General features: G+C 44.8%; 1 protein-coding gene across 5 annotated transcripts in view; it reads left to right on the forward strand.

Annotated features, from left to right (window-relative positions):
* The window catches only part of ST6GAL2 (ST6 beta-galactoside alpha-2,6-sialyltransferase 2), a 268,350-nt gene that overhangs the window by 130,925 nt on the left and 109,961 nt on the right, over positions 1–27,464 (forward strand). For all 5 annotated transcript variants that reach the window (XM_069204458.1, XM_069204461.1, XM_069204462.1 and 2 more), the window contains one exon: positions 2,360–3,359. In XM_069204458.1, coding sequence (XP_069060559.1) covers positions 2,420–3,359 — 940 coding nt within the window. In that variant the 5' untranslated portion in view covers positions 2,360–2,419. The remainder of the gene's footprint in view (positions 1–2,359; positions 3,360–27,464) is intronic.

A 27,464-nucleotide genomic window follows, 5' to 3' on the forward strand; every position in this document is an offset into this window, starting at 1 on the left:
TTAGATTATCAAGGATCCACGGAGAAAGGAGTCATAGTTAAGGGTATTGTGTATTTAATATTGTAATTTTCAAGTTATTTTAGATGATGTCAAATAGTTCCTCTTTCTCTCAGCATCGTTCCTGAGTCCACTTTTCTAGTAGCTGACAATGTAGAACACTTAGGGCCAGATGTAGCAACTTAAAAATTTGCGAGGTGCAAAGTGCGAGTCCATGCGACTCGCAATTTGCACCTCGCAAATTGGTATGCGGTACGGTGTATCAGACACCGACTGCAACTCGCTATGGGGTCGCAATGACCCACCTCATGAATATTCATGAGGTGGGTCGCAAATTGCGGCCCCATAGCGAGTATAGGCACTCGCAAACATGGAGGCCTGCTGTAGTCAGCAGACCTCCATGTTCGTGACTGCTTTCAATAAAGCAGTTTTTTTTTTTTTAAGTGTAGCCCGTTTTCCTTAAAGGAAAACGAGCTGCACTTAAAAAGAAAACCGAAACCTTTAGTTTCGGTATTTTTTCAGGGCAGGGAGTGGTCCCTGGGACCACTCCCCGCCCTGAAAATATATTTTTGGGTCCATTCACAAAGTGGAAGGGGTCCCATGGGGACCCCTTCCAATTTGCGAGTGGGTTACCATCCACTTGAAGTGGATGGTAACTGTACGCGGTCGCAAATGGTATTGCATACCACTCAGACTCGCAAATAGGAAGGGAACACCCCTTCCTATTTGCGAGTCGGAAATGCATTTTGCGAGTCGGTTCCGACTCGCAAAATGCATTTCTGCATAGGAAACTCCGGTTTGCGACTCGCAAACGGCAATTTTTGCCGTTTGCGAGTCGCAAACTGTTTCCTACATCTGGCCCTTATTTACTCCCAGGCTCGTTTTGTGTTTTAGCAATATCATTACATTTATACATAAGTACAAGTTCATTAGGAAAAATAAATTACTTCTTTCCTGCACAGCAACAATATATTATAGATAAGTTGTTTTTTTCATATTTGAAGTCATAGCTAAAACAAGTAAACTCATCCACCCCTCTATTTGTTTTGTTTAAACGTAAATGTCTATGTGTCTATGTCTATGAATCAGTATCTTGTGCTCTGAAATGGTAAAATCATCTCTGTTTCTCCATCTTGCTCCTAGTGCTGGCTGCAGTCACTGGCCACATTGGTGGTCTCAAGCAATGTTGATCTGTGGTTTATGGTCATTAAGTCTCCAGCTTGCCACACACTGAGGTGATCATTCCCGACAGGGCTTTAGCAATTATGTGGTTGTCAAACCTCTGTAGGCATTAACAGTAGTCTCTCTTTATGTTTTTCTCCACGCTAACGTTCTAGTTGATGTCTAAATAACAAACTTTGAGCAGAAAGGGGTACTAAAGACTTTATTGAGATGTACACACCACACCAATTAAGATTTGTCTATTAGATCATGTTGTATTACCCATTGCTTACCAAACTGTAAAGCATTTTTTCTACATTTCACAACAGATTCATGGCTTTCCATAAATTAGATATTCAGGTCTTGTTCTCATGTCTTGTCTGTTTGGTGCTCAGTTTTTCTCTTCATCTCTTAAAAGAAATGTTTTAGATATCATAGGTGTTGTTCACAAAGCTGTTTGTGCTTGTTAATCTGATTTACAAGTACAAACGACTGGATGAATAAATTCAGGGTAATCAGTAAAGGGGTCTTTCACTATTAAATCCATGTAAATTCTCTAAGTATTACCGCCTAATGGTTTCATATGGCATGGGAGTAAATCCCAGTCAAATGTTGAAAGTGGCTGTTCAAGGGAGGGCATTTCCTGAAACGTTTTGAGAACACCTTCGACTTGAGAGTTTGTCAGTATTTTCAAGTTCGTCCCTTACCCCTTCTCATGCTGGAAATAGGGTCTCTCCAAGAGTAGAAATAAATATTTTTCTAGGGTGGCAGACTGAATGGAACACCCCCAAATTAAGGGGGTTTGAAGGAGAAGGGAAGGGATTTCTCAGTGTGGAAAGTAGGTGGAGGACAAAAAACATGAAAGCTGGAGTAGCACAAGGGCAAAGTATTTAGGCAGGCAATATTGTACAGTATGTAGAATTACTTAGGCAGAAAAACCAACAGAGACATAGAAGCAATTCATAAAGGTTTTCAAGTGGTATGGCTGAAAACCTATGGCACTGCTTTGAATGCACTACCAGAACATTTTATGTATTGCAAAATAATTTAAATATGCATTAGTGCAAAAACTTTGTTCAGTGAGTCTCATGTTTTTCTGTGGTTCAGTAGTGATAATTGTGGATGTCTGTCATCAAAACAACAGATTGTATTTCTTTAAATAATGGATATTGTCAAATTAACCAGATTGTTTCTCTTCTAGGTAACACTACGCCACATTGACACAGCACTGGAATCCTCGGAGGACTGACACGTCACCGCCATGAAACCAAACCTGAAGCAATGGAAACAACTCATGCTGTGCGGGATCTTGGCATGGGGGCTGCTTTTTCTGGGGATCTTCATCTATTTTACCGACAACAGCACGGTTGAACCTGTTCCCAGTTCCTTCTCGTATGTAGAGACCAAGCGGCTGCTACCGTTGCAGGGAAAGCAACGAGTCATAATGGGGGCCATGCATGATCCATCATTCTCCGAAAGTGACAATGAGGTATTTCCACATGGGGATCTTTTGGATTCCTTAAATCCAGACTTTGGGGCCCCAAACCAATGGACCGAGGTTGAGGACACTTTTGAAAATGAAGAGTTTTTCACCCCGAAATTGGGAAGAAAATCGAAAATATCTTTCTTTCATCATGACAGAGACTACCTGTATGCTGCTGGACAGCCTCAAAATCATGGCAAACCTAATGATGGTGAAAGATTGATTTCTTCCAAGGGGGGGAACCACAGGCTGAACATGGTCCAAGGTGCTAAGTCACGCTCAAGAAAGATGAGGAAAAGACACGCCCAGCGCAAGCAAGACTTGTCGCTGGATGAGTCAGAGGATTGGGAGGGTTTCTATTCCTCCATGTCCAAGTCATTTCTGCAGAAGCTCTGGAAGGGGAATGTGTCTTCCAAGATGTTGAATCCTCGCCTGCAGAAAGCAATGAAAGACTACCTGAGCACGAACAAGCATGGGGTTCGTTTCAGAGGCAAACAAAATATGAGAAAACTCTCTGCTAAGCAATTACTTTGTGACTTCAAGGAGAAAGTCCATGTAAAGACTCTGGATGGAAAGGAGGCCCCCTTTTCGACGTTGGGTTGGGAGAAACATGTGCCACACATTCCATTAAATAAACTGTACCAAAATGGGTTTGGCAGTTGTGCTGTGGTTATGTCAGCGGGTGCCATCCTTAATTCTTCACTTGGAGAAGAAATAGGTGAGTTAGAATCCTGTCTGCAGGCTTCTTCTTCCCTGCTCTGTGATTCAGAGTTGCAGAGGCTTACACATTGCATGAGTAATATAGTATCAATGTACATTCAAAGTGGGAATCATTTATGTTCAAAAATTGAGTTGATATGAGACATGAGGATTAGTTGATGAACATGAATGAAAAAGTTGGATATTAGCAGTGTATAGGAAGATGCCTAACTACTGAAGTGCTGATGAAGTTTTAGCAGATTGCACAGTAATGTCCAAAACCACTTTGGTCCTGATTATGAGACAGAGTGGAATTACCAAATAGAATTCTACTCCCCCTCATCATGAGTGGCCCATTGTTCCTGCACCTGGTATTACTGGGTGTTGGAACAATGGAACTGAATTTACCGGGCAGGGAAGGGGTATAGTTCTCCCTGGTAAGATTGCGGGAGCAGGCAAGCCTGTCCACCACCTTTTCTTTCTGTCAGGGGGAGTGTTCAATGCTCACCGGTTTCAGTATTTAGCTTCCCTTTCCCTCTTCTACTCTCCTCACCACCCTCCATCCACTTCCACCCCACACCGAGCCCAAAGCATACATTTACCACCTCCTGAGAGCAAATGATAAATGTGTGTGTTAAACCCCACAGACTTGGGAATTCCATAGATTTTACACCCCTTAAATCCATAGACTTGGGGGCATATTTTCATGCCCCTTGCGCCACTTTAGCATATATTTTTTACGCTAATGTGGCACAACGAGGCGAAACTCCTTGCGCAATATTTACAAAGTGGTGCAATGCAAGCATTGCGCCACTTTGTAGCCCTTTGCGCTACATTATGCCCACGCCAGACATAATGTATGCAAAGGGAGCGGTTTCCCTTTAGGGGACTGAAAAATGTCGCACGGAAATCTAACAGAATTCCTTGCGTCGTTTTTTACGACACTTTTAACGCCTGTTCAGAGTGCGTGTTAAAAGGGGGCTTCCATTATTTATAATGGGTTATTCTACGCACTAAGCAGGAGTATTGCCAACATTTTAAAAATTACGTTATTGCCCCCTGCTATGCGCCATCGTGCACTGTATTTTAGATACTGTGCACACTTGGTGGCAGTAGGGGGGCACTAAGGGGCGCAAGGAAAGGAGCGCTGCACTAGATGCAGAACCACTTTCTTTAAATATGCCCCTTGGTCTTTAAATTCTACACAAAGAATTGTTTTCTTTTAAAAGGTAACAGTTCGAAAGCCATACAAGTGTGCTACTGAAGGTTCTGGGACTAAGGTTAAAGCCATCATTTGAGAGTAGGAAAGCTAGTAATTTGGGTGACGTGTGATTTCCTCCCTTTACCTCAGGAGCAAAAATAAAGCTTGTCAGGATCTCCTTTGGTGGGAACCAAGTAATCATCCCATCAGCCCGGCTTGTGTTCCCGCTCTCTCGCCGTGAAGCAGTTGGACTCTTCGTAAATCTCCGTGACACATCGGGATGGCGGTCATTATCCCGCGCACAAAAGAGAGGCTTGTAGCCACTAACAGGTGCGGAGCATTCTCGCCCTCCCCTCACAAGGGGGCAATCCGACCGGCTGAACAAAGCATTCCTCTCAGTTTGCAAGACCGGAGGGCTTTGTTACTGACTAGGCCCTCTTTGCAGCTCTTATTACCGGCGCTGAACCGGCTGTACAGAGCAAGAGTTCTGAGGTGGGCACTTTATGGCTTTCACAAACGTGGCTGCGTTCCCCAGTTTCTTCTTGTAAACCTCAAATATTAGCAACCTTTCTTCCCAAGACTCTCCCCGCATTTTTTCTTGTAGATATGCGCTGCGTGTGTTGGCTAATTCCGTCAATTCGTATGAGGACGGGTTCTTTGAGGGTGAAGCTTGCCCGTCTGCTGCTTGTTGCTTCCCGCGCTGCTTTGAACGACGCTTTCCTTATGAAGACTCCTGATGTGTCAGCAGGAAGGCTTTTTCTGCAGATGTTGATGTCATTTGAAAGAAGCTTGCCTTTCTTCTCTGCACACTTTGGGGCATATATAAGATAAGTGGCGCTGCACGTAGTGCAGCGCCACTTTTCTTGCACCCCTTAGCGCCACCTACCGCCACCATTTGTGCACCGTATCTAAGATACGACGCACCATGGCGCAGGGTGGGGGGCAATAGTGTCATTTTTATTGACTCTATTGATGTACTCTGCAGGAGTAGTGCCAACATATTGGTGCTACTCCTGCAGACCACACAGGGGCCCATTATAGATAATGAAAGCCCCCTTTTAACCCCTGCTCTGAGCAGGCGTTAAAAGTGCCGTAAAAATTGACGCAAGGAAATCTGTTAGGTTCCCTTGCGCCATTTTTTCGTCCCCTCCCCCTTATGGAGGAACGCTCCCTTTGCATACATTATGCCTGGCGCAGGCATGCATAATGTAGCTCAGAGAGTTACAAAGTGGCACAATGCATGCATTGCGCCACTTTCTAAATATAGCACAAGGATTTTAGCCTAGTTGGGCCACATGAGTACAAAAAATTATGCTGAACCATGACATATGCTATTTACATGGTGAATAATGTCCTAATTTCTATGCCTGAGGTTGGAAAAGCAATGTATGATATGAAGTTTTTTGATGGTGAGCTAGGTCGACTCCTAAAATGACATTGAATTTGCGCTGAGGTGTGTTGCTAGTGGTTTGTAGTAGTAGTAGTAGTTAAATTAGGTAGGCTGCCAATTTTACTTCCAGCTTGGGCACCAGTATTTAGCTCATGTTTTAATGTGCAGAGTTAAACTTCATCCCAGATTATGAGTCTACTTCATTGAAATATCCCAAACAAGACATGGCTTCATTGCACCACATTGTAACCCTTTGTGCTACATTATGCATGCGCAATGCATAATGTATACAAATGAGGTGTTCCCTCATTAGGGGGACTGGAAAAATGGCACAGTGGAACCTAAGAGATTCCACGGCATCATTTTTTGCGGCTACTATTAATGCCTGCTCACAGCAGGCGTTAAAAGGGGGAACACCATTGGTTGCAATGGCCCCCATGTACTGTTCAGAGCTAGTGCCAAAATGTTGGCGCTAACTCTGAACAGTGCATTGCTTGCCTCAAAAATATTGATGCTATTGACCCCTACCCTGCGCCATGGTGCGCCATATTTTAAATACGGTGCACATATGGTGGAGGTGGGGAGGGCGCTAAGGGGAGCAAGAAAAGTGCCCCATAACCTCTATCTATTCCGTCACAAATACATTGTAAAGTGAAATTATTTTTTTGCAAGAGGCCTCCCAAAACCCCTCTGCAATAAAATGCAATAAGTGACTAGGAAAGTCAGTGAGCTTCGTGCAGGCTGCAGTTGAGATATTTTAAACGTGGTTGGGCCTGTTCAGACATTCTGAGTTTGACATGTATCATTTAGTAGGAATCTCTGATATTTACAGCACTGTGATACACAAATGAATGTGGTATTAAGCACTATATTAAAACACATTGTGAGAAACATTCTTCCAGCACATTGAAACTCTTGGTGAGCTTCTGACAACAGAGAAGCTGCAAACTTGACTTTGTTTTAAATCTGTATCAGATGATGGGAGATAGGGCTAATTTGGGTTTCATCACAGTGTCATAGAAACAATTGAAACCAAATAGAGCCCTTTACCAAATTTTAAATGTATTGCGGCATACAACTAGATCCAAACTTTGTTTTAGGGGGATGTTAACAAGTCAACCAATGGAGGCAGCACTAACACTTCAACAATGGGGCATAGCTGCCTGTAAAGCCCATACAATGAGGTAGAGTGATAAATTGTGTCTATTAAACATATTGGTAAAACCTGATACAATTACAACAAGAAGCAGCTTTTACAGATTTGAGTTCAAAGTGTTGCAAAAAACACCTTTTGTGAAGTTAATTCAAGACAGGGAACATTTACCCAGTTCTCTGAAAGTTCCATCTGTTAAATGACAATTATCTGGTTAAATAGTTTTAATTCACCCTAAAGACACTCCATTCCGACCATGGAGGCCGCAGATATGCATACGTCTCAGAATATTGATTTTAGGGATTAACACACCTGGCTTCTACTCCCTTATTTTCCATTCCTCCTGAGGTTGAACAAGTGAGTTCCAATCAGTTGGCACTATTGCTACCTGTTAATTACTGTGCCAGGAATGTGTACATTTCTGAAGCAAAATAAATTAGTTTTTGTTAATTTTGAGAATTGAGCAGTTCTCATATGCGATGATGGAGCTACATCTATGCAAGATGCCACTAGGCCTAAAACTCATCAAAAGCAATTTGCCTTGAAATAACTTTGCAACAAATTGTGTACTAGCATGCAAATGATACAAGTATTCCTTCAAGTTCAAGAACACATAGATTGTGTGGCTAGTGGGCAATGTCCTGCAAAGAAGGTCACTCCAACAGAAACAAAAATAGTGCCTCTTAATCATATGTGTATTAACCCCTTCGCTGGCAGGCCTTTTCCCCCTCAGGTGCCAAGCCTTTTTTTTGGCTCTTTGGGGCAGTTCGCGCTTAGGCCCTCATAACATTTTGTCCACATAAGCTACCCACGCCAAATTTGCGTCCTTTTTTTCCAACATCCTAGGTATTCTAGAGGTACCCAGACTTTGTGGGTTCCCCTGAAGGAGACCAGGAAATTAGCCAAAATTCAGTGAAAATTTCGTGTTTTTAAAAAAAAATGGGAAAAAAGGGCTGGAGATGGCGTCTTGTGTTTTTTCCCTGAAAATGGCATCAACAAAGGGTTTGCGATGCTAAAATCACCATCTTCCCAGCTTTCAGGGACAGGCAGACTTGAATATAAAAAAAACATTTTTCAACCCATTTTGGCATTTTACTGGAACGTACCCCATTTTTACTATTGTTTGTGCTTTCAGCCTCCTTCCAGTTAGTGACAGAAATGGTTGTGAAACCAATGCTGGATCCCAGAAAGCTAAGCATTTTTGAAAAGTAGACAAAATGTTGTATTCAGTAAGGGGTAATTTGCGTAGATCCTACAAGGTTTTCCAACAGAAAATAACAGCTGAAATAAAAAAATATTGAAATTGAGGTGAAAAAAAAACAGCCATTTTTCTCCACGTTTTACTCTGTAACTTTTACCTGCGATGTCAGATTTTTTAAAGCAATATACGATTACATCTGCTGGGGCCATATGTATGAACACCTTTTCCCATAGACACAGAATGGGTAAAAACCTTTGCTACATCTGGCCCCTGGACTTTTCTGGTTGCGGGGATATATAGGGCTTGTAGGTTTATCAAGAACCCTAGGTACCCAGAGCCAATAAATGAGCTGCACCTTGCAATGGGTTTCATTCTGTACCGGGTATAGAGGCATTAATTTGCTGAAATATAAAGAGTGAAAAATAAGTATCAAGAAAACCTTTGTATTTCCAAAATGGGCACAAGATAAGGTGTTGAGAAGCAGTGCTTATTTGCACATCTCTGAATTCCGGGGTGCCCATACGAGCATGTGAATAACAGGGCATTTCTCAAACAGACGTCTTTTTTTACACATTGTCTTAGATTTGGAAGGGAAAAAATGTAGAGAAAGACAAGGGGCAATAACACTTGTTTTGCTATTCTGTGTTCCCCCATATCTCCCAATAAAAAAGGTACCTCACTTGCATGGGTAGGCCTAATGCTCGCGACAGGAAATGCAACATGGCACATCACATTTTTACATTGAAATCTGACGTGTTTTTTGCAAAGTTCCTAGCTGTAGACTTTGGTCTCTAGTTCCTTGGTAAACCTACCAAACCTGCACATTTTTTAAAACTAGACAACTAGGGGAATCTAGGATGGGGTGATTTGTGGGGCTCTCACCTGGTTCTGTTACCCAGGATCCTTTGCAAACCTCAAAATTTGGCCCAAAAAACACTTTTTCCTCACATTTTGGTGATAGAAAGTTCTAGAATCCCAGCGTTCCCCCAAGTCTCCCGATAAAAATGATACCTCACTTGTGTGGGTGGCCCAGGTGCCTGCAACAGAAAAATGCCAAAAACCTGTAGAGAATGATGGGCTAGCACAGCGAGTTGATAAGCACATATTTTTCTTTTATACATCTTTAGGCTGACTCTGCTTTGGGGACCCACACAAGTGAGGTATCATTTTACTTGGGAGACTGAGGGGAATGCTGGGTGGTAGGAAATTTGTGCCGGATCGGTAATCCTACGAAGAAAAGTGAGGAAAAAATGCTTGTTTAAGCTCATTTTGAGGTTTGCAGAGGAGAATGTGTAAGAAACAATTGGGGGATCCATGCAAGCCACACCTCCTTGGACTCCTTGGGGTGTCTAGTTTAAAAAAAAAGTCTGGGTTTGGTAGGTTTCCCTATATGAAGGCCGCACCCCGGACCAAAAACATAGCCCCCCCAAAAAAACACAGGTAGGTTTGTCATAAATCATTTTGGTGTGTCCACATACTTCTGTGATGTTCCAAACACTAAAATTGTGAAATGAAACACACTTAGGTTATATTAAGAAGACCAAGTTGCTGGCATGCTTCATCGGAGTCCCACCCGAGACACCTAGCGTGTCACCGGTGTGCTGTGACGCCTGATTACAGCGGAGCAGGTTTTCGACATTTTTGTCAAACATACTGGTTGGATTTGGCACGAGGGTGAGTGATGGTTCATTAGATCACATTTTATTAACAAGAGATTTCACAAAAGTGAAATGCACTGTTAATCGCTGAAAGGCCACAAAACTGAACCAATGACACAGCTCGTGAGCTGTAAAGCCACGCCAAGGCACCAACCACTTTACAGTCCATTCCCACACCTTCCATACATGGCATGCACAAGACAATTCACGCCGCCAGCCGCGGGCCCAGCACTTTACAACACTCGCATCAACAGACAGTGCCATTCAAGGGCCCATCACTTTCATGCGGCCACATGCCTGATACAACAATCACACCAGCTGATGGGAGTGTGTGGACTGGCGCTTGGCTTCACGGACACTGCCAGCCAAGCGCCACCCCACACACACCGCCAGCCAAGTGCCAGCCCATACACACTGCCAGCCAAGCGCCACCCCACACACACCGCCAGCCAAGCTCCCCTCCACGCACACCGCCAGCCATATGCCGCACCACGCACACTGCCAGCCAAGCGCCACCCCACACACACCGCCAGCCAAGCACCACCCCACACACTCCACCAGCTAAGCGCCACCCCACACAAACTGCCAGCCAAGCACCAGTCCACACACATTGCCAGCCAAGTGCCACTCCACACACACCACCAGCCAAGTGCCAGTCCATGCACACCACCATCACTTTTATTTTTAAACAACAAAGAAACCACTAATTATAAACAAGTACAAAACTACAAACACAAAAGCTCTAAATGAATACATGACAGTAATGGCAACCGTGAAACTGAACATATGAAAATATAAAACAGCAGTTTACGCTCACGGTATTTCCCAATAATTCTTCTGTGTGTGGTAGCTCCTGAAACAGCCACCCACACACAGCCCAGGCTTTGATGGACAATCAGGGCAGTACATTCTAGTCTCCTTCCTGATACCTCTTTGAGCACAGACTCTACATCTCTTAGCAGTCTTTCTTGGCCGTGGGAGGAATGGCTCAGCAAAGTAATGATCTTTAAATCTAGCCACATCCTTCACCACTGATTCCCTAGGAACTCTTGCCTGTTCCAGCACAACAAGGCTTGTTGTGATAGACTCCTGAAATTTCACAAATGTTATCCTTGACTCTAGAGAACTATTCTTGAACACAACAAAAGCATTAAAAGTTGCCAAGTGGAACAGGTGAACCGCTAATTTCTTATACCAAACATAAGCCTTACCAGCAGCAGTGTAAGGTTCCAACCTCTGATCTACTCTATCAGCACCACCCATATGCTTATTGTAGTCTAAAATGCACACATGTTTGGCCACTTCAGCAACTTGACCCCAAACAACCCCAGGTGAAATACTCTCGTCATGGATGGTAGTTAACATGTACACATCCCTCCTGTCTACAAATTTCAGAGCTAGCAGCTCATCATTCCACAAGGCACTGCACTGTCCTCTCTCAAGGACAAATAGGCCAATCTGCCCCCAAGGGGGGAAGAAATGGCATAGAATATATTGCCCCCTTTAGGCGGCGACCCTTGCCCAAGGGGCCACCCCCCCACACACAAAGCACACACACACACGATCACTGGTGCTGAGTGGATTCTGCCCCCCTTCAGGGCAGATGGGCCTAAAAAAAATAGGCTGATCTGTCCCCAAGTGGGGGGGGGGGGCAGAACTCAAGGCCGATAAGGCGATAAATACATTGGCCACCCAAGGAGAGCGACCCTTGCCCAAGGAGTCTCTCCCCCACACTATAAACACACACACATAACCAAATCCCTAGTGTCTAGTGGGCATTCCTGCTGCCCGATCGCATAGCGATCGGGCAGCAGGAATGCTGAAAGAGACTTTGAGGGAAAGGAAAACCCTTTCTTTTCCCCAATGCCTCTTTTTTTAGTAATCCCCCCGTCACAGAGGAAAAACTTACCTCCTTCTTCTGGATGCGCTGGAAGCAAATAGCTTCCAGCGCGTCTGGCACCCTCTGATGATGTTAGGTTATGTTATGTGAATTTATATAGCGCTTGACTACCCGAAGACCTCCCAGCGCTCATGCCTGGAACAGTAGCATCGAGAGTGAGAAAGTTGGGAATTAAATTTCAAATAGCCAAATCTTCAAAGCCTTATGGAAGGATAGTTCATGACTCATTGCTCATAGGCTGAGAGGTAGAGAGTTCCTTACCTTTGTCCCCTGGTACGCTAAGGATCTTCCACCCCATCTGGCTTTCTTCACTTTAGGAATTACTGCCAGATATGCTGAGGAGGATCTGAGTGGTCTATTAGGTGAATAGAAGGAAGATAAGTACCTCAACATTTCTGGACCTCGATTATGCAATGCTCTATGCGTATGGCATATTGTTTAAAATTGTATCCTCTTGGCCACAGGAAGCCAATGTAGTGAGGAGATTCCTGCCTTCATAGATTCATGATTAGGTATGTTCAGCAGCAGACGTGCAGAAGCATTCTGGACTGTCTGCGTCTGCAACCTTTTAATCACATAGCCAGGTGCTCCATTAAATAATGCATTTCCACAGTCAATTTGTGAGTCCATCAATGCCTGTATGATGATTCTTTTGGCTGTGAGGGGTAAGTTTGTAAAAACCCTCCTTAAAAGCCTAAGGAGGCCAAAGGATGTGGCAGCTATTTTATTAGCTTGATGGGCCATTGACAATTGTGGATCGAGCCATACACCAAGACTTTTGATAGGTTCTTTAGGTCGGGGTAAAAATGCCAGGTCATCCGTAATTGATGGATTGGGGATGGGCTTTGTTTGTTGCCCGAATATCATCACCTCCGTCTTATTATCTTTAAGTTTTAGCTTGCTTCTGGTCATCCATGACGCCACAGCTTGGAGGCATGGACCAAGTGCTGAACCTATAGTACGGGAATCCTTTGATAGAGATACAATTAGCTGTGTGTCGTCTGCATACAACACAAAGGCCAGCTCAAAGGGCTTGACTATTTCTGCGAGTGGTAACATATAAATATTAAATACAGTGGGGCTGAGGGAAGACCCCTGTGGAACTCCACAGCTATTAATAATACACTCAGAGAAATATGATCTTTCTAAGACTTAAAAAGACCTATCCTTGATAAAGGAGCGATAAAGGAGAAGATCCACTCTAAGGCAAACCCAGATATTCCAATCTCTTGTATCCTATCCGTCAATATATCAAGATCCACCGTATCGAAGGTGGCGCTGAGATCCAGGAGGATGATAGTTGTTTCCAATCCCTGATTTTAGCGTCTTCTGGCTTCTTCCATAACAGCAATCAGTGCAGTATCAGTACCATGTAGTGGTCTGAAGCCCATCTGGGTGGCGCGTAGGATAATATTGTCCTCCATGAAGCTGGAAAGTTGAATATGGACATATTTTTCAGCCATCTTAGACAAGACAGGCAACAGTGAGATGGGCCTATAGTTGCTAAGAAGTACAGGATCAATATCGGGTTTCTTCAGGAGTGGTTTAACAATAGCATGTTTCCACTGTTCTGGCACTAAGCCAGAGGCCATTGAAAAATTAATGAGATTTGTAATAATAGGAACCGTCACTGGAGTGCCTAAGGTTAGCACCAGGGGAAGGGCTGGATCACGGGGGGATCCTGATTTAATGGTTAAAAGATATCTACTCACGTCTTCTTCAGATATCAGGGGGAGGGCTGATAGGATCGTAGAACCCATAGACTTTTGATCAGGTACCTTCTTTACCTGATCTATAGTGCTAGGAAAAGTCAACTAGATGTCTAGGACTTTCTGTTGAAAATATGATGCGAGATTATTAACATGTTCCTGAGATGCATCCAGGAGTGGCAAGTCCTCTTGTGGCTGGGTGATCTCTTTTAGGTCACAAAAGATCTCTTTAGGCGAATTAGCCAGCGGCTCAATCTTTGAGGAGTAATATCTAGTTTGAGCTGTTTTTATTTCCGTATGGTAAGACCGAATTGCTTTCTTGTATTCTTGTTTTAATATTTCATCATATGACTTTCGCCATCTCCTTTCCCATTTCCTACATTCTCTTTTGAGATGCAGAAGATGCAAAGTGAACCAGGGAGAATTCTGCCTACAGCGCCCTCTCCCTTTGGAGGAGAGCGGTAGGAGAACATCTAAACTACCGCTAATCCGCTTGTTCCTTTCTAGAGTGTTGATCCAGGCATCGGCTTTGAGATTGTGCCAGCATCTGGAGGGTAGAAGGGTATTATGAATTGGTTTCCTATAACTAGATATGGCTAATTCAAGTTTTATCAGAAAGTGGTTGGACCATGCTAAAGGGTAAGATGTCATGGGTGTTAGTTCTTTGACATTTGAAAAAAACAGATCAATCGTATGACCCCTGTTATGTGTCGGTCCCTTAATCAGTTGTACTAGATTAAGGGCATTCATGTCAGAGAGCAGAGATTTAGTTACCAGGCTATCTGCCTCCTCTGCATGAATGTTAAAATCACCTAATAAAGTGGAATTAGGTTTAGAGCAGACCAGCTCAGCAATATTTTCTGCCAAAGACTGTAGAAAGTTTTCAGTGGGACCCGGGGGGCGGTAAACCAGAGCACCTGATAAAGTATATTGAGGGTTCAGGCTGATGGAAAAGTACATGCTTTCACATCCTGTTATCTGTAGAGGGTGTGAGTTAACCGACAGGTTATTCCTATAAATTAATGCAATACCCCCACCTCTAGCGGTGGCTCTATGGAGTCTGCTTATCCGATATCCGTTGGGAAATGCCAGGGCAACATCAGAGGCCGAGCCCTCATGTATCCAAGTCTCAGTCAGACAGAGAATCATAGGTTTAGTCTGCTCTAGGAGTAAGTGTATGTCCAGTTTATGTGCTACTAGAGAGCGACGGTTAAGTAAAAGAATTAAACATTTATTATCTTCTTGGGCTGCTGGATCCAAATCATCCAAGGTAAATTGCGGGGACCAGAGACACACTGAACATTGGTGCTTAAGGTTCCTGGGGTCTATACTATGGATGCAGACACCCTTGGTTTCAAATCTTAGAGCATGAAGGGAGTCCGAATTATTGTATAGGGACTTGGGCAGAATGACTAAGCCCTGGGCCCGTTCTGGCACGGACAGGCGCAGACAGGCTTGCCTTTGGCACACATCGCTTGCTTCTGGGCTAAAAATAGCCCGGATGCCGAGGTGAATAAAGACTGTACCGCTGACCCATCTAAAATGGCGGCTGTAACAGTCCTTTACAAAAGGAGGAAAAATGGAGGGCAGAGGGCTGGATTCAACAATTCCCTACCACTGAGGCCACTGAACACGGACCCAGGTGGAGGGAGAATTTAAAAGAAGTTGTCCCTCACGAATTACGTGAAAAATATGTAGATAGCAGACCCTGCCTACTTGTGTGTGCAATGTCAGCGTTTTATGCTACAATTAAAAGTGTTTCTTTAAAAATGAGGTTATTAAAAATTAAGAGTGTCAGGTATATTCTCTACCCTGAGCTTTATTAAAAACGTGAAGTGGAGGCAGCTTTCACTTACTCAGTTTCCATCCGCTGCGCGTCACTTGCATCTGGGCTAAAAATAGGCCGGATGCCGAGGTGAATAAAGACTGTACCACCGACCCACCTAAAATGATGGCTCTAACAGTGCTTTCCAAAAGGAAGAAAAATGGAGGGCAGAGGGCTGGATTCAACAATTCTCTACCACTGAGGCCACTGAACACGGACCCAGGTGGAGGGAGAAATGAAGAGAAGTTGTCCCTCATGAATTACGTAAAAAATATGTAGATAGCAGACCCTGCCTACTTGTTTGTGCAATCTCAGCATTTTAGGCTACAATTAAAAGCGTTTCTTTAAAAAATTAGGCTATTAAAAATTAAGACTGTCAGAAGTATTCTCTACTCTGAGCTTTATTAAAAACGTGAAGTGGAGGCAGCTTTCACTTACTCAGTTTCCATCCGCTGCGCGATCGTGTGCTGATGTAATTGGGGGTGTGGGGGGGTCAGGGATGGAAGTGGAAGCGACTCCCCTTCCAACCCTGACCTAGGGGGGTGGGGGGATGGCCCTCAGGGGGAGCACTAGCGCTTTTCCCCGAGGGCCGGTCCCAGGACATAATGGTTACATCCGTGGCGCCTCAGCGCTTTAGCACGGACATAACCATTACGTCCTTGGCAGGGAAGGGGTTAACAGCAATCAAGCTTTCAAATCTGTTCTGAAGCCCCCAGTACATTAAGTGTCAAATCCACTAAAATATCTATCTTGTTTCTAAATTTGTTAGAGGCAATGTGTATTTAAAAAAATAAATAAAAAAATGGTACACATTTCTTCAAAATTCCTTTGAGAAAAGGACCATATTCTCTATAATGGTTGTTCCTAAATTCATATGCTAATTATAGGGATTAGCCTGGCCTGGGTAGAAAAAAAGGACAACCTTGAATTGGTGACATGGTTACAAATGTGTCACTGTAACACTACAGCAAATAGTGCACAAAGTAATGTTTTATTAGTGCAGTGCTTTTGCATTGGTAACCACACAGTATAAGGGATAAGCAGCTTTTGACCGACCCAGGTTTAGTTTGGAAGCAGAATAACGTTTCTCAAGCATTTTTCTGCCAAACTATACTAGTTTGAAGAGACAGGACACAGTGATGCAGTGCCTACACAAGAGGAGTGTGGGAGTACTATCTTTGCATATAGAGCATCTCAGAGAAAAAAATAAAAAAGACACACCTTAAAGCAACTTCTACATCTGTCTTACAATGTAATCTGAGAAACTGATCAGGACTGTTTCTCTTCCCCTAAACTCAACTGGATATGCCTAAACTACTTACAGTCTGCTCTTCTCTCTAAAGAATGATGCTTTGCTTTTTCTCAGATAAATGCTGTTGTTTTCTTTGGTACTTTGTTCTACATGCTGACAGCTTCAAGGTGCCAGGAGCAAAGATAGCAAGTAAACAAAGGGCCTCATTTAGAGTTTCATGGAGCCGAGGCACCTCCACAACTCAGTGTTGCTTTCAGCAAGCAAAACTTGCCATTCCCCTATTTAGAGGTGGCGGAAATGCTGTGGTATTTGTGTATCATCTACATCTATGTTTGATGTTGATTAGCTATTTAGTTATGCTCTCTATAAGATGTAGTCATAGTACAAGAGCAAAGACAGCTGATGTTGCAGGACAATGGACAGAATAGATGGATCCTCTCACTACTGCTGGTCCCTTCCATCTCCACCCTCCACACACACACATCCACACCCCACAACCCACATTCCAGTTCCCCTCCTCTGTTTATACTATACATTGTATAGTTAGGGCAAAGACAGAGGTGTAGATTTAATAAATGTGCAAACTATGTGGGCTTGGTAACCCCAAACCGAGATTCATATATTGGAAACTTTGTACCTTTTTGGATATCATTATGATAAAAGCACAGAGTCAGATTTGGAGACTAAGGCCATGGCTCCAAGTTTTGATTTCATCAGACTTTATTTGGTGAAATCTGTCAGGAATAAATTGCAGAATGTGCAAATTGATGCACAACTCAGAATTCTAATCTTGTGCAAACATCCATTTTTGCATGCATCTGACTTTAAAAATACAACTTTAAATCAGGCTCTAAGTGAAGACTGCAGGAATATAGTAGGCAGTGATAGGTTTTGTCACTAGAGACCTGCACAGTTCTGTATTGTCTTTATTATGGACTTGTAGGTCTATTGGGTTCAAGTACATTTTATCATATTTTAGTTCTATTTATACGTTGCGTCATACTTCTACCGAGCAATCAAATCACATTTCTGGACGAATATCTTTCTACTCTAAGTGCTGTAGATGGAACAGTGAGTGTTTGTCGTGCAGTCGATATTAGTTTTTTTGATGTCATGAGTCATAACCATAGATGTGCTTTTAATAAGTTGTATTTATCTACGCCTCTATGTGAATTTGTGAGAACTTGAGTATTCCATTTTAATTCATGGACAGATATGTGTGAGTGCTATAGTGCTTGAAGAATTGTGGTGTGTGGATCTGGCTGAAACTGATGAAAGTATGTCATAACCTAGTGTGTAGCTGTCCTTAAACATGAGTGGAGGTGTTAACCTTTAGGATGGATGCTGTGCACATACCCTATCCCCCATCTTTGGAGCAATCTGTGTATTTACAGTGTGAACCACATAGAATATGGGGGCTAAGAAAGTGCACAGAGATAACAAGACCTACACTTGGAAGGTGCAAACTCAGGCATTTAGGAAGTTACATGGCCTAAGAGTGCATCCCACCAACCCCAAAACAGCATCTTTGTGAAGAAAAAAGCCATATGAACTTCCCAGCACAAAAGGGCCTACAGCACCCACAATACACTTTGTTGAAGGCAACAATTATCAGGAATGCAGACAGGTTTGCAGAGTTGTGGCATTAATTAGAGCCATTGCTAGCACCTGATGACAGGCTATATCATTTTTTATATCAGTTTAAATAGTGCATGATGTTGCAAATGGGTTCAAAGCATTTAGAAAATAAAACAAAATAATGTTTCTATCAGATAGGCGCTTTGAGCCCCAAAAGAGTTAGAAAAAAGCCATACAAATACATCCCTCTATTACATTCTGATGGAATCTCGCATTCTCTGTCTTTAGTTGAAGTTAAAGTGTGGTGAAGTACCCCTGCTGTGTATTTGTAGATATTATGAGATGTGATAACTGGCCCTTTAGTCCCTGCTGATATATTCCAGGCACTTTAAGTAGCTTATCTTGGCCAGATTACAAGTCACCGAGTACTGGTGGAGTACAAACTCTGAAGTAGTAATTAACAGAAGTGTCCTGTAACAGTCCACCATTACTGTGCAATTAAGATCTGAATCCTGTGGAATTGAGAATTGCTGTGTGAACCCAAATTTACTAGGCAGTAGTCAGTATTGTAGTCCTTTTTCCATGAGGATTAACACACACATTTACCAACTTTTCTGAACAGATAGTAAAGATATGCAGGGGACTCTGGTAAAAGTGTGCAGAGGTCTGTGGTAAGGCTGAGGTGGCCTGGGAATGAGGAGGGTGAAATGAGAAGTGGAAAATGTTAAATGCAGACTGAACATTATGTAATGGCTATCCCATGCCTTGTCTGAGGCTTGGGCCAGGGTCATGGAAGGCATTCAAACTACAATGCAGCCTTTTCGCACAGCGATTTTACATGTCAACATTTCCTGCAGGTAAATATGGATTTGTTGTTCATGCTCACAATAAGCCAGGGTGCAGGGCAATTAGTCCTCATATAATTGTGCAGAACGTAATTCCTCATGGAAATTCACCATCACACAGTCCTCAGTAGGGTCCCGTGTCTTTTAAGAAGACCTTGCAAGCAGGCTGATTAGGCAGCAAGATTGTAACGCCATGAGGCATGAGAAGCAACGAAAAATAAAAAAGAAAGCCTCCTCTATGTGTTAAAAGGCTTTTGCATGACCTCAGTCATTGAAGTGTGCGGGATCTATTGTGAATGATGTTCCCAATCAATCCATTCCAGAACAGATAATGGCAGCATTCAGATGCCTCTCGATGAAAGCCAAGGGAGCAGGTCTCCTGTTCTTTGAAGCCAAGGTAAAGAACAAAAGAATAAACAGCCTTTCTCCCCAATGTGTCCGCTACCTGAAAGAAATGTAAATGTGTGAAACTGGTTAACGAGCAAATCTAAAAGCTGCTTGTGAACCAGTGTATGCCTTTAATTGTTGGACTCATTTGAGGCTTCATGATGACAAAGATGTATTCTTTATGAGAGGTAATTTAAGGGGGTTTTCATCTGGATTCTGAAGTGTGTCTTTTTAATGGAAACCTATAAGGTGTTTTGCAGTAGTTACAGTCTGGTTTTGCATTAATAACAATATATTTCTACAGTAATTGTTTCATCTAAAACACTACAAGCCTGATTTAAGAAAAATGGCACTCCACGCAGTGCAGTACAACTTTTCTTGCACCCCTTAGAGCCCCCCAACGCCACCATGTGTGCACCATATCTAAGATACGGCACACATGGAGGTAGTTAGGGAAACTAGTGTCAAAATTGTTGAGGCTAGTTCGGAGCATTGCAGGATTAGCATCAAAAATGTTGTTGCTAATCCTGCAAAGCCCATTGTCAACAATGGGGTACCCCCTTTTAACGCCTGCTCTGAGCAAGTGTTAAAAGTTCTGAAAAAAATTATGCAAAGAAATCTCTTAGATTTCTTTGTGACATTTTTTCGGTCCTTCTAGTGGGGGAATGTCCCCTCTGCATACATTATGCCTGGCGCAGGCATAATATAGTGCAAAGGGTTACAAATTGGCGCAGTGCATGCATTGCGCAACTTTTTAAATTTGGCGTGGCGATTTTGTCCTCATTAGGCCACATTAGCATAAAACAATTATGCTAATGTGGCGCAAGAAGGCGCTAGGGGCTCTTCAATCTGCCCCTATGTCTTAGAACATTTTGAAGCAGCCTATCTTATACTGTTTGTAATGCAATTTTAAAACAACGGTTTGCATATTTATGGTGCTTTCAGTCACAGACCAGGGCCTTTTAGCACTATAAATACATAGCACTTCCCCAGGTGCAAAAACACACATTCCGTTCTGTGGCTGTCTGATTACACACAGACATCTGCAGTGAGTGCAGAAACCAATTGAACTTTCATAGCATATTGAAATACATAACCCACGGATTCCTTAAACTTGTATTTATTTTTCATTTAAGGTGTGTTTCTTATTCTGTAAGTATTTATCTGAAGAAGAAAGGCCAACAAAATAGTTGCAGAAATTTTTGATTCATTTTTAACCACATTACTCAAGATCGCAGTACCCATACTTTTTATGCACTTCAAGCTCAGGGCAGCCTGTGATATACTTTGAGTGAGGCTATTCTCGAGGCCCCATCTTCAGCACAGTCCGTGTGGCTGCAGCATCCCAGGCCAAGACACACTCTGTGGAAAGGAGACAGAAGGTGGGGCCAGGGTGGATGCAAGGGCAAGGCGAGAGCTGAAACCCCTTTTAGCCCATTGGATTTTGTGAGCCTGGCCTACAGTATGAGTGCACACATACTTGTCACACTAAAGAAACTTGGCAGACCCCTTTTTAAAGGTCTAACTGATGCACTCTACACATGGTAGTTAGGCCATTCATCTCCAGGCTTTGACCCCATGTTGTTTTTTCCCATGCTGTTCTTCCTAATTGCTCCCGGTTTTACCAAATTATTCGACCGATCACAAGGAAGGAGCCGAAGTGATTGGGAGCGCGACTTCTTTGGTATCTTCTTCAAAGCAGGAAATGGTTCCCATCCTAACTGTGTTTGTGACTCTTCTTCTGTAGCTATACCATATGTCTGTCCTTATGCTTCTTAAGTTACTGTTCTCATTCGCTACCCCAGGCACTTTTCCAATAATACATTTTTGTTCTTCCACCGCTTGCTGGTATACACTCATCTGCTCCCTTGAACGTGTTTCCCATGTCTCACCTACGCTCCTGTCATCTGCAAATAACTCCTGATGACTGGTGTAAAAATACATCCTTTTGTGCGACTGTGTCTTTTTACTCGGTATTTCTTTCTTCACTTAAGCGGTCACCTTTCTCTTATATACGTTCATTAAAGCACGTACCACAAACTTAGCAGTTTTATCCTTTACTGAAATACATTTTTATCTGGCTATCAAGCAATCATGTTCCATTTGCTTTGCTTGTTCTCTCGTAATAAGCCAACCTTCCGCGCATTGCAGGAGGCTGCCAAATGGACTGCGTTTTTTTATTTCCAGTGCACATCATGTGGGGGTTTGTCATTTTTTGTGTTGTCTGTAGTGTTGCTGTAATGGGGCCACGATCAGCCCTGCGCGCAGCACCAAAGAATACATGTGTGGCCAGTCCGTAGTTAGTAGGGAAACTGCGTCAACGCAGTCCCTCATTTATTTAATTACCTCGGTTCCGCGTTCCGTCCGGACACGCGGAACCAGTTACAAAGTATCGTAGAGGCCGGGTGGCTCTCTACATCCCTCCCATGTTTTACTTCACACAGAAAAGGAGAAACAACCCAAAACAAAACAAAACACAAATAGATGTATGCGAACATGAAAAATGTCAAAACACTGATAGGAGGCAAGGAGCGTCTTAAAATAAAAACTCTTCGGATGACAAAACAGCCAGGATCTACCACAGCTCCCTATGGACCCAGCGAGCATACGAAATCTCGGAGCCGACTGTTCGGGACTGGATTAGAGCGTAGATTATAGCGCCCGCCTCTAAGGGGGGATCCCTCAGAAACGTCGGTTTCACCTGGATGAGCTCGGGCGCTTGGCGTCACCACCGGAGCGCCCCCATTCCTGGCCTCCTTGGCAGTAGACTCCAACGTGGAGTCATCGACCTCCTCCTCCTGACTTACAACCGGGGTTCCGGCACTCCTAAAATACGATACATTTCTGGTGACCCTCTGACTGCCTCGAGCTGCTGTCACCATGGCACCTCGTACACTGACAACTTGCCAGGGTTCGGGCTCAAACGGAGTCTGGAATTTTCCTCCTGGCCGACGATGCTTCACCACCACTTTGTCCCCCTTTTGAAATCCTCGATATTTACTTCGCCGTCGCTCGGTGGCTTTACGATCAGTACACTCTCTGCATTGTTGCGTGGCTTCAACATCGAGCTCGGGTGCGACCCACTGAGGATCAGACGGAATACAATCCCTTGGAGGGGTCTTGAACATTAGTGCGGCCGGGGCACACCCTGTAGTACTGTGGGGGGTCTGGCGATAAGCACTCAAAAATTCTTGTAGACATTTCTCACTGTCCTCTCTTTGTTCCATTCCTATTCTGAGGGCTCGGTTTAGAGTTCGCATAAACCTTTCAACATCTCCATTTGCCTGCGGCCAATAGGGCATAATCCTGCGATGACGTATGGCCAGACCCTCAAGGTAAGACCGGAATTCCTGTCCATGGAAAGGCGGACCGTTGTCTGTTCTGACTTCGTCAGGGAGACCAAACATGGCAAATGTCTTCTGAAGTACTGGCCTCACGTTCTCAAACGCCGTGGAAGGCACAACGTCCACGACAGGGAACTTTGTGCACGAGTCAATAATGACGACAGTCAGCCGCCCATCCGGGAAACTCCCAAAGTCCATACTCACTTTTGCCCACGGCTTCACACTCGCCGGCTCAGTGACCACGGGACAACAGGGTGACTCCCCTGAGGTGATGATACAGGAATGGCACTTTCCCACCAGTTCATCCACCTCGCTGTCCATGCCGGGGAACCATACCTTGGCCCTCAATCTTGCCTTAGTCTTTGCAGCACCTTGATGGCCCTGATGTGCTAGCTCCACTACTTTGGCCCACAGACTCTGGGGCATCACGATTGTCCTTCCTCTCAGGACCAGTCCTTGTCCATCCGTGGACAATTCATCTCGCACCCTCCACATTCCTTGCATCGCAGCTTTACACTCCTGATTGGCTGCTTTGGTTCTTTCCAGAAACAGCTTCCACTCTTTGTGCTGAAGCGCTTCTTTAACCTGGTTAAGGGTTGCATCCACCTTGGAGGCGTCTACAATGTCTCCTACACTCAGGGCTTTAGGGCACGCCGATTGCACCACCATGTTGACAAATATCTCTGTGCTCTCCTCATCATTCTCCTGAGAGTCATTGGACGTGTCTGTGGATGGGTGAAGAGACAGATAGTCTGCAGGGTTATTCACTCCTGGCCGATAGACGACGGTAAATTGGTAAGGTTGCAACAAAACGGTCCACCGTTCTATCCGTGGGGGTGCCAGACGAGGACAGCCAGCAAACAATGCGACCAAAGGCTTGTGATCCGTCACCCCCCAGAACTCTTGGCCATACAGGTATAAGTGGAAGTGTTTGCACGCCCACCGGATCGCCAGAGCCTCCCGTTCTATTTGGGCATAGCGTGTTTCTACTGACGACAATGCTCTACTAGCATAAGCAACCGGAACCCACTCCTGCGGGTTTTGCTCCTGCAGAAGAACGGCACCTAACCCTACCGGACTAGCATCCACCACGACTTCCATTCGCCGGTGAGGGTTAAATTACGCCATTGTTGACTTATCAAGTAGCGCTGTCTTGATGTCGGCAAACGCTTTGTCTGCCATTGGACTCCATTCCCACCGATGCCCAGTCTTAGTGAGTTGTCTGAGGGGTTCAGCCATGGTTGCAAGCTGAGGGATAAACCTCCCACAATATGTTGCCATGCCCAGGAAACTTCTCACTTCCGTGGTATTCTTCGGGATCGGCGCCTGACGGATAGCATCCGCTTTCCGAGGGTCAACTTGCAGACCATTCTTTGAGAAGACATAGCCGAAAAATTCTACTGACGTCTGATTGAACGCACATTTCTTTTTATGAAGTGTTAGACCTGCCTCTAATAACCTTTGCAATGTAGCTCTTAGGTGTCGGTGATGTTCTTCTCGGGTTTTGGAGTATATGAGGATGTCATCACTCAAGTTGATTACCCCTTGCAGTCCTGAGAGCGTCTCCCTTATCGCGTTTTGAAATACTTTGGTGGCCGAGGATACCCCAAAGCTCAGTCTTTTGTATCGCCTAAGTCCCACATGCGTTGAAAAGGTAGTGATATTTCTACTATCAGGCTCCAGTTCCAGCTGATGATATCCAGCATTGAGGTCCAACTTCGAGAACCACTGTGCACCGTTCAGATCTGCTATGATATCATCCATCGTAGGTGTTATATGCCACTCCCTTTTAATTGCCTTGTTGGGCAGGCACATGTCGACACATAGACGGATGGCACCAGGTTGCTTAGGTTTCGGCGCTATTACCAACGGCGACACCCACAGTGTGGGCCCGTCTACCTTCTCGATCACTCCTTGATCTTCAAGTAGTTGTAGTTCCCTTTCCACGGCGGGCATAGGTGGAACGGAACTCGTCGGTGCCTGAGAGCAACGGGTGTCACCCTGTGGTCTATATGCAGCTTAACACTTTTACCTTTGAGTCGCCCTAGGCCTTCGAAAAGCTGCGGAAACTCATTGACTAAACGTTCAGCGTGAGAGTCATATATTTGCCGCGCAAAAAATACCAACTCAAGCTCCTCCGCGGTGTAGCACCCTAACAGCGTACCTCGGTCTCCAGCCACCACATAAAATCGCGCCCGTGCAGCCACTTGTTCGCTGGACACTGATACCTCCACCGTGCCCCTCAGAGGAAGCGGTTCTCTACCCCCGTAGTTGTAAATCCTGGTGGTAGTTGGGGAGAGCACTGGTGTGGGAGTCAGCTGCCTGAACAGAGTCTCATCCATTACATTTACCGATGCGCCTGTGTCTATGAGCACTGTTGCTGACTTGCGATTGATGTGGACCTTGCTCATGGGTGGAGGTCGCTTTCTCTGTTGCCTCTCACCAGTGAACGAGATGACAAAAATGTCTTCGTCTTCATCCTCTTCAAAGATGGGGGCTTTCTGAGCCATCATCTCGCTGGAATTATCAGCCTCGGCGGTCACACTTCTGACCCTGGTGTCTCTTCTTCTCTGGTTCCCTTGCCAGCCTTTTCCAGACCTGCATACTCTAGCGAAATGGTTGTCTTTGCCACTCTTGTCACATTGTTTTCCTTTTGCTGGGCACGCCATGGGCGGTTTATGATCATACCCACAGCTTCGACAGGCGCGAGCATTTTGCCCACCAACATTCACCTTTCGTCCTGATGGTTGACGCGTCTGGATGGCTTCCACTTGCTCCTCCTTCACCTGGACCGGGTGTGCAGTCGACGCAGCTGCCAGGGACTGTCCCCGTACTGCTGCCATGGCATCTGCTCTCACTGCTGATAACTCATGTGAACGCGCCAACACCAGGATGTCATCAAGGGGCATACCCTGCTGGCGTAGGATGAGTTTCCTCAGTGCATTTGAACGACATCCTTGAATGATCTGTGCCCTGATCTCCTCTTGTTGATTGAGGCCTACGCATGAGCTTGCTAGTTTTCTTAATCGGGCATAGAACATGTCCATTGATTCAACATCAGTTTGTTGAGCCTGCCGAAGTTTAAAACGCTCAAAGTCTGAATTTAGTTGTGGGTCGAAATGCTTGTTCAGAGCCTCGACCGCTGCATTGAAGTCCGACTTATCACCCGTGTTGGGGAGCGCATCAAACAACTCTTGCAGCTCATCCCCTCCCATTAACAGCATGAGAGACCTACGCACAGCCCCATCTGTCTCTCTCGTGGCGCAGAAGTAATTCTCTAATCAGTTCAGCCATAAGCGCCATCTTGGTGAGGCAGTGGCTGGGTCAATCAGTTGGCTAAATGGTGGCAGTGCGGTTACTGACGAGTGGGCACTGGGGCCCGCTTGCACGTGCACCTGGGGGTTTTCCTGAGCTGGGGCACTCATGGTGTGTTCTGATTTCTGGTGTCACTACTTCTATAAATGCTTATTTACCCCCCTTTTGTTCTAGGAGATATATTGATGAAGGTGTTTTTTCTTTCCCACAGTGCCTCCTGCCTTATTTGCAGCTCACCTTCGTTGTCCTTTTTTTTTTTCACAGGGCCTCCTGCCCTCTTTCAGTTCCTTTTGTTGTTTTTTTTCTTTTCTATTCTGTTTTCTTTTCTCTCCCGCAGGGCCTCCTGCCCTCTTTGCAGCTCTTTTCTTTCTTTGTCTTTTTTTTTTTTTTTGAGTGGGGGCTCCTGCCCCACCGGCTCCTATGCTGTGTTCCCCTCTCTGGGGAGCACAGCCCGAGCAGCCTGAAGGCTGGGGTTCGTGTGCTCGAGACTACACACGCCCGTCGTGATGCTGCCGGTCAGGAGCGCTGCCTCCCGGTCACGGTTTTTTTTTTTTCTTTTTTTTTTTTTTCCTCCCTCTCTCGCTGCGCTTGCAGCTTTCCGGTGCTGTGCGCACCTCCGGGGCGGCTGCACAGCACTCTCAATGGGTATGGGACGTCAAATGTCCCTCGCGGCAAAGAGGCGGGGCGCGCCTCTCCGATCAGAGCGCCCACGCCACTTGCCTTTTTTGGATCCGCCGCCGGGCACGGAGCTCCAGCCCGTCTTCTCCACTCTTCGGCACGACCTCTGGAGACGACGCGGGGATTCTGGTAACCCGCTCGTCGCCACTGTAGTGTTGCTGTAATGGGGCCACGATCAGCCCTGCGCGCAGCACCAAAGAATACACGTGTGGCCAGTCCGTAGTTAGTAGGGAAACTGCGTCAACGCAGTCCCTCATTTATTTAATTACCTCGGTTCCGCGTTCCGTCCGGACACGCGGAACCAGTTACAAAGTATCGTAGAGGCCGGGTGGCTCTCTACATTGTCCATTGTTAGTTCATTATGCCTATTGTTTTCAAATTAAATTAAATTAAATTAAATTATATGAATATTGCGACCATTTTGAAGTCATGGATTTACAGAGATCTAGTACGTGTCTCTTTCCATTAAACTCTAATAGGTGTTCTGACCAAGGAGACTCTCAAAGAGTGACTGTTTAAGCTAAGAGCCGTAGTGAGAGATTAAGAGAATGGAGGGAGAAGGAGATAGGAAGGGAGCAAACCGAGGGATGGATACGGGGAGAAGAGAGGAAAGGGAGAGAGTAATTGGGAAATGGGTAAAATAAAATAAACGTAAGTAATATGGAGTTGTAGCATGTCAGTAATATCA

This window comes from Pleurodeles waltl, chromosome 8 (genome assembly GCF_031143425.1).
Source record: "Pleurodeles waltl isolate 20211129_DDA chromosome 8, aPleWal1.hap1.20221129, whole genome shotgun sequence".
NCBI classification, from domain to species: Eukaryota; Metazoa; Chordata; class Amphibia; order Caudata; family Salamandridae; genus Pleurodeles; species Pleurodeles waltl.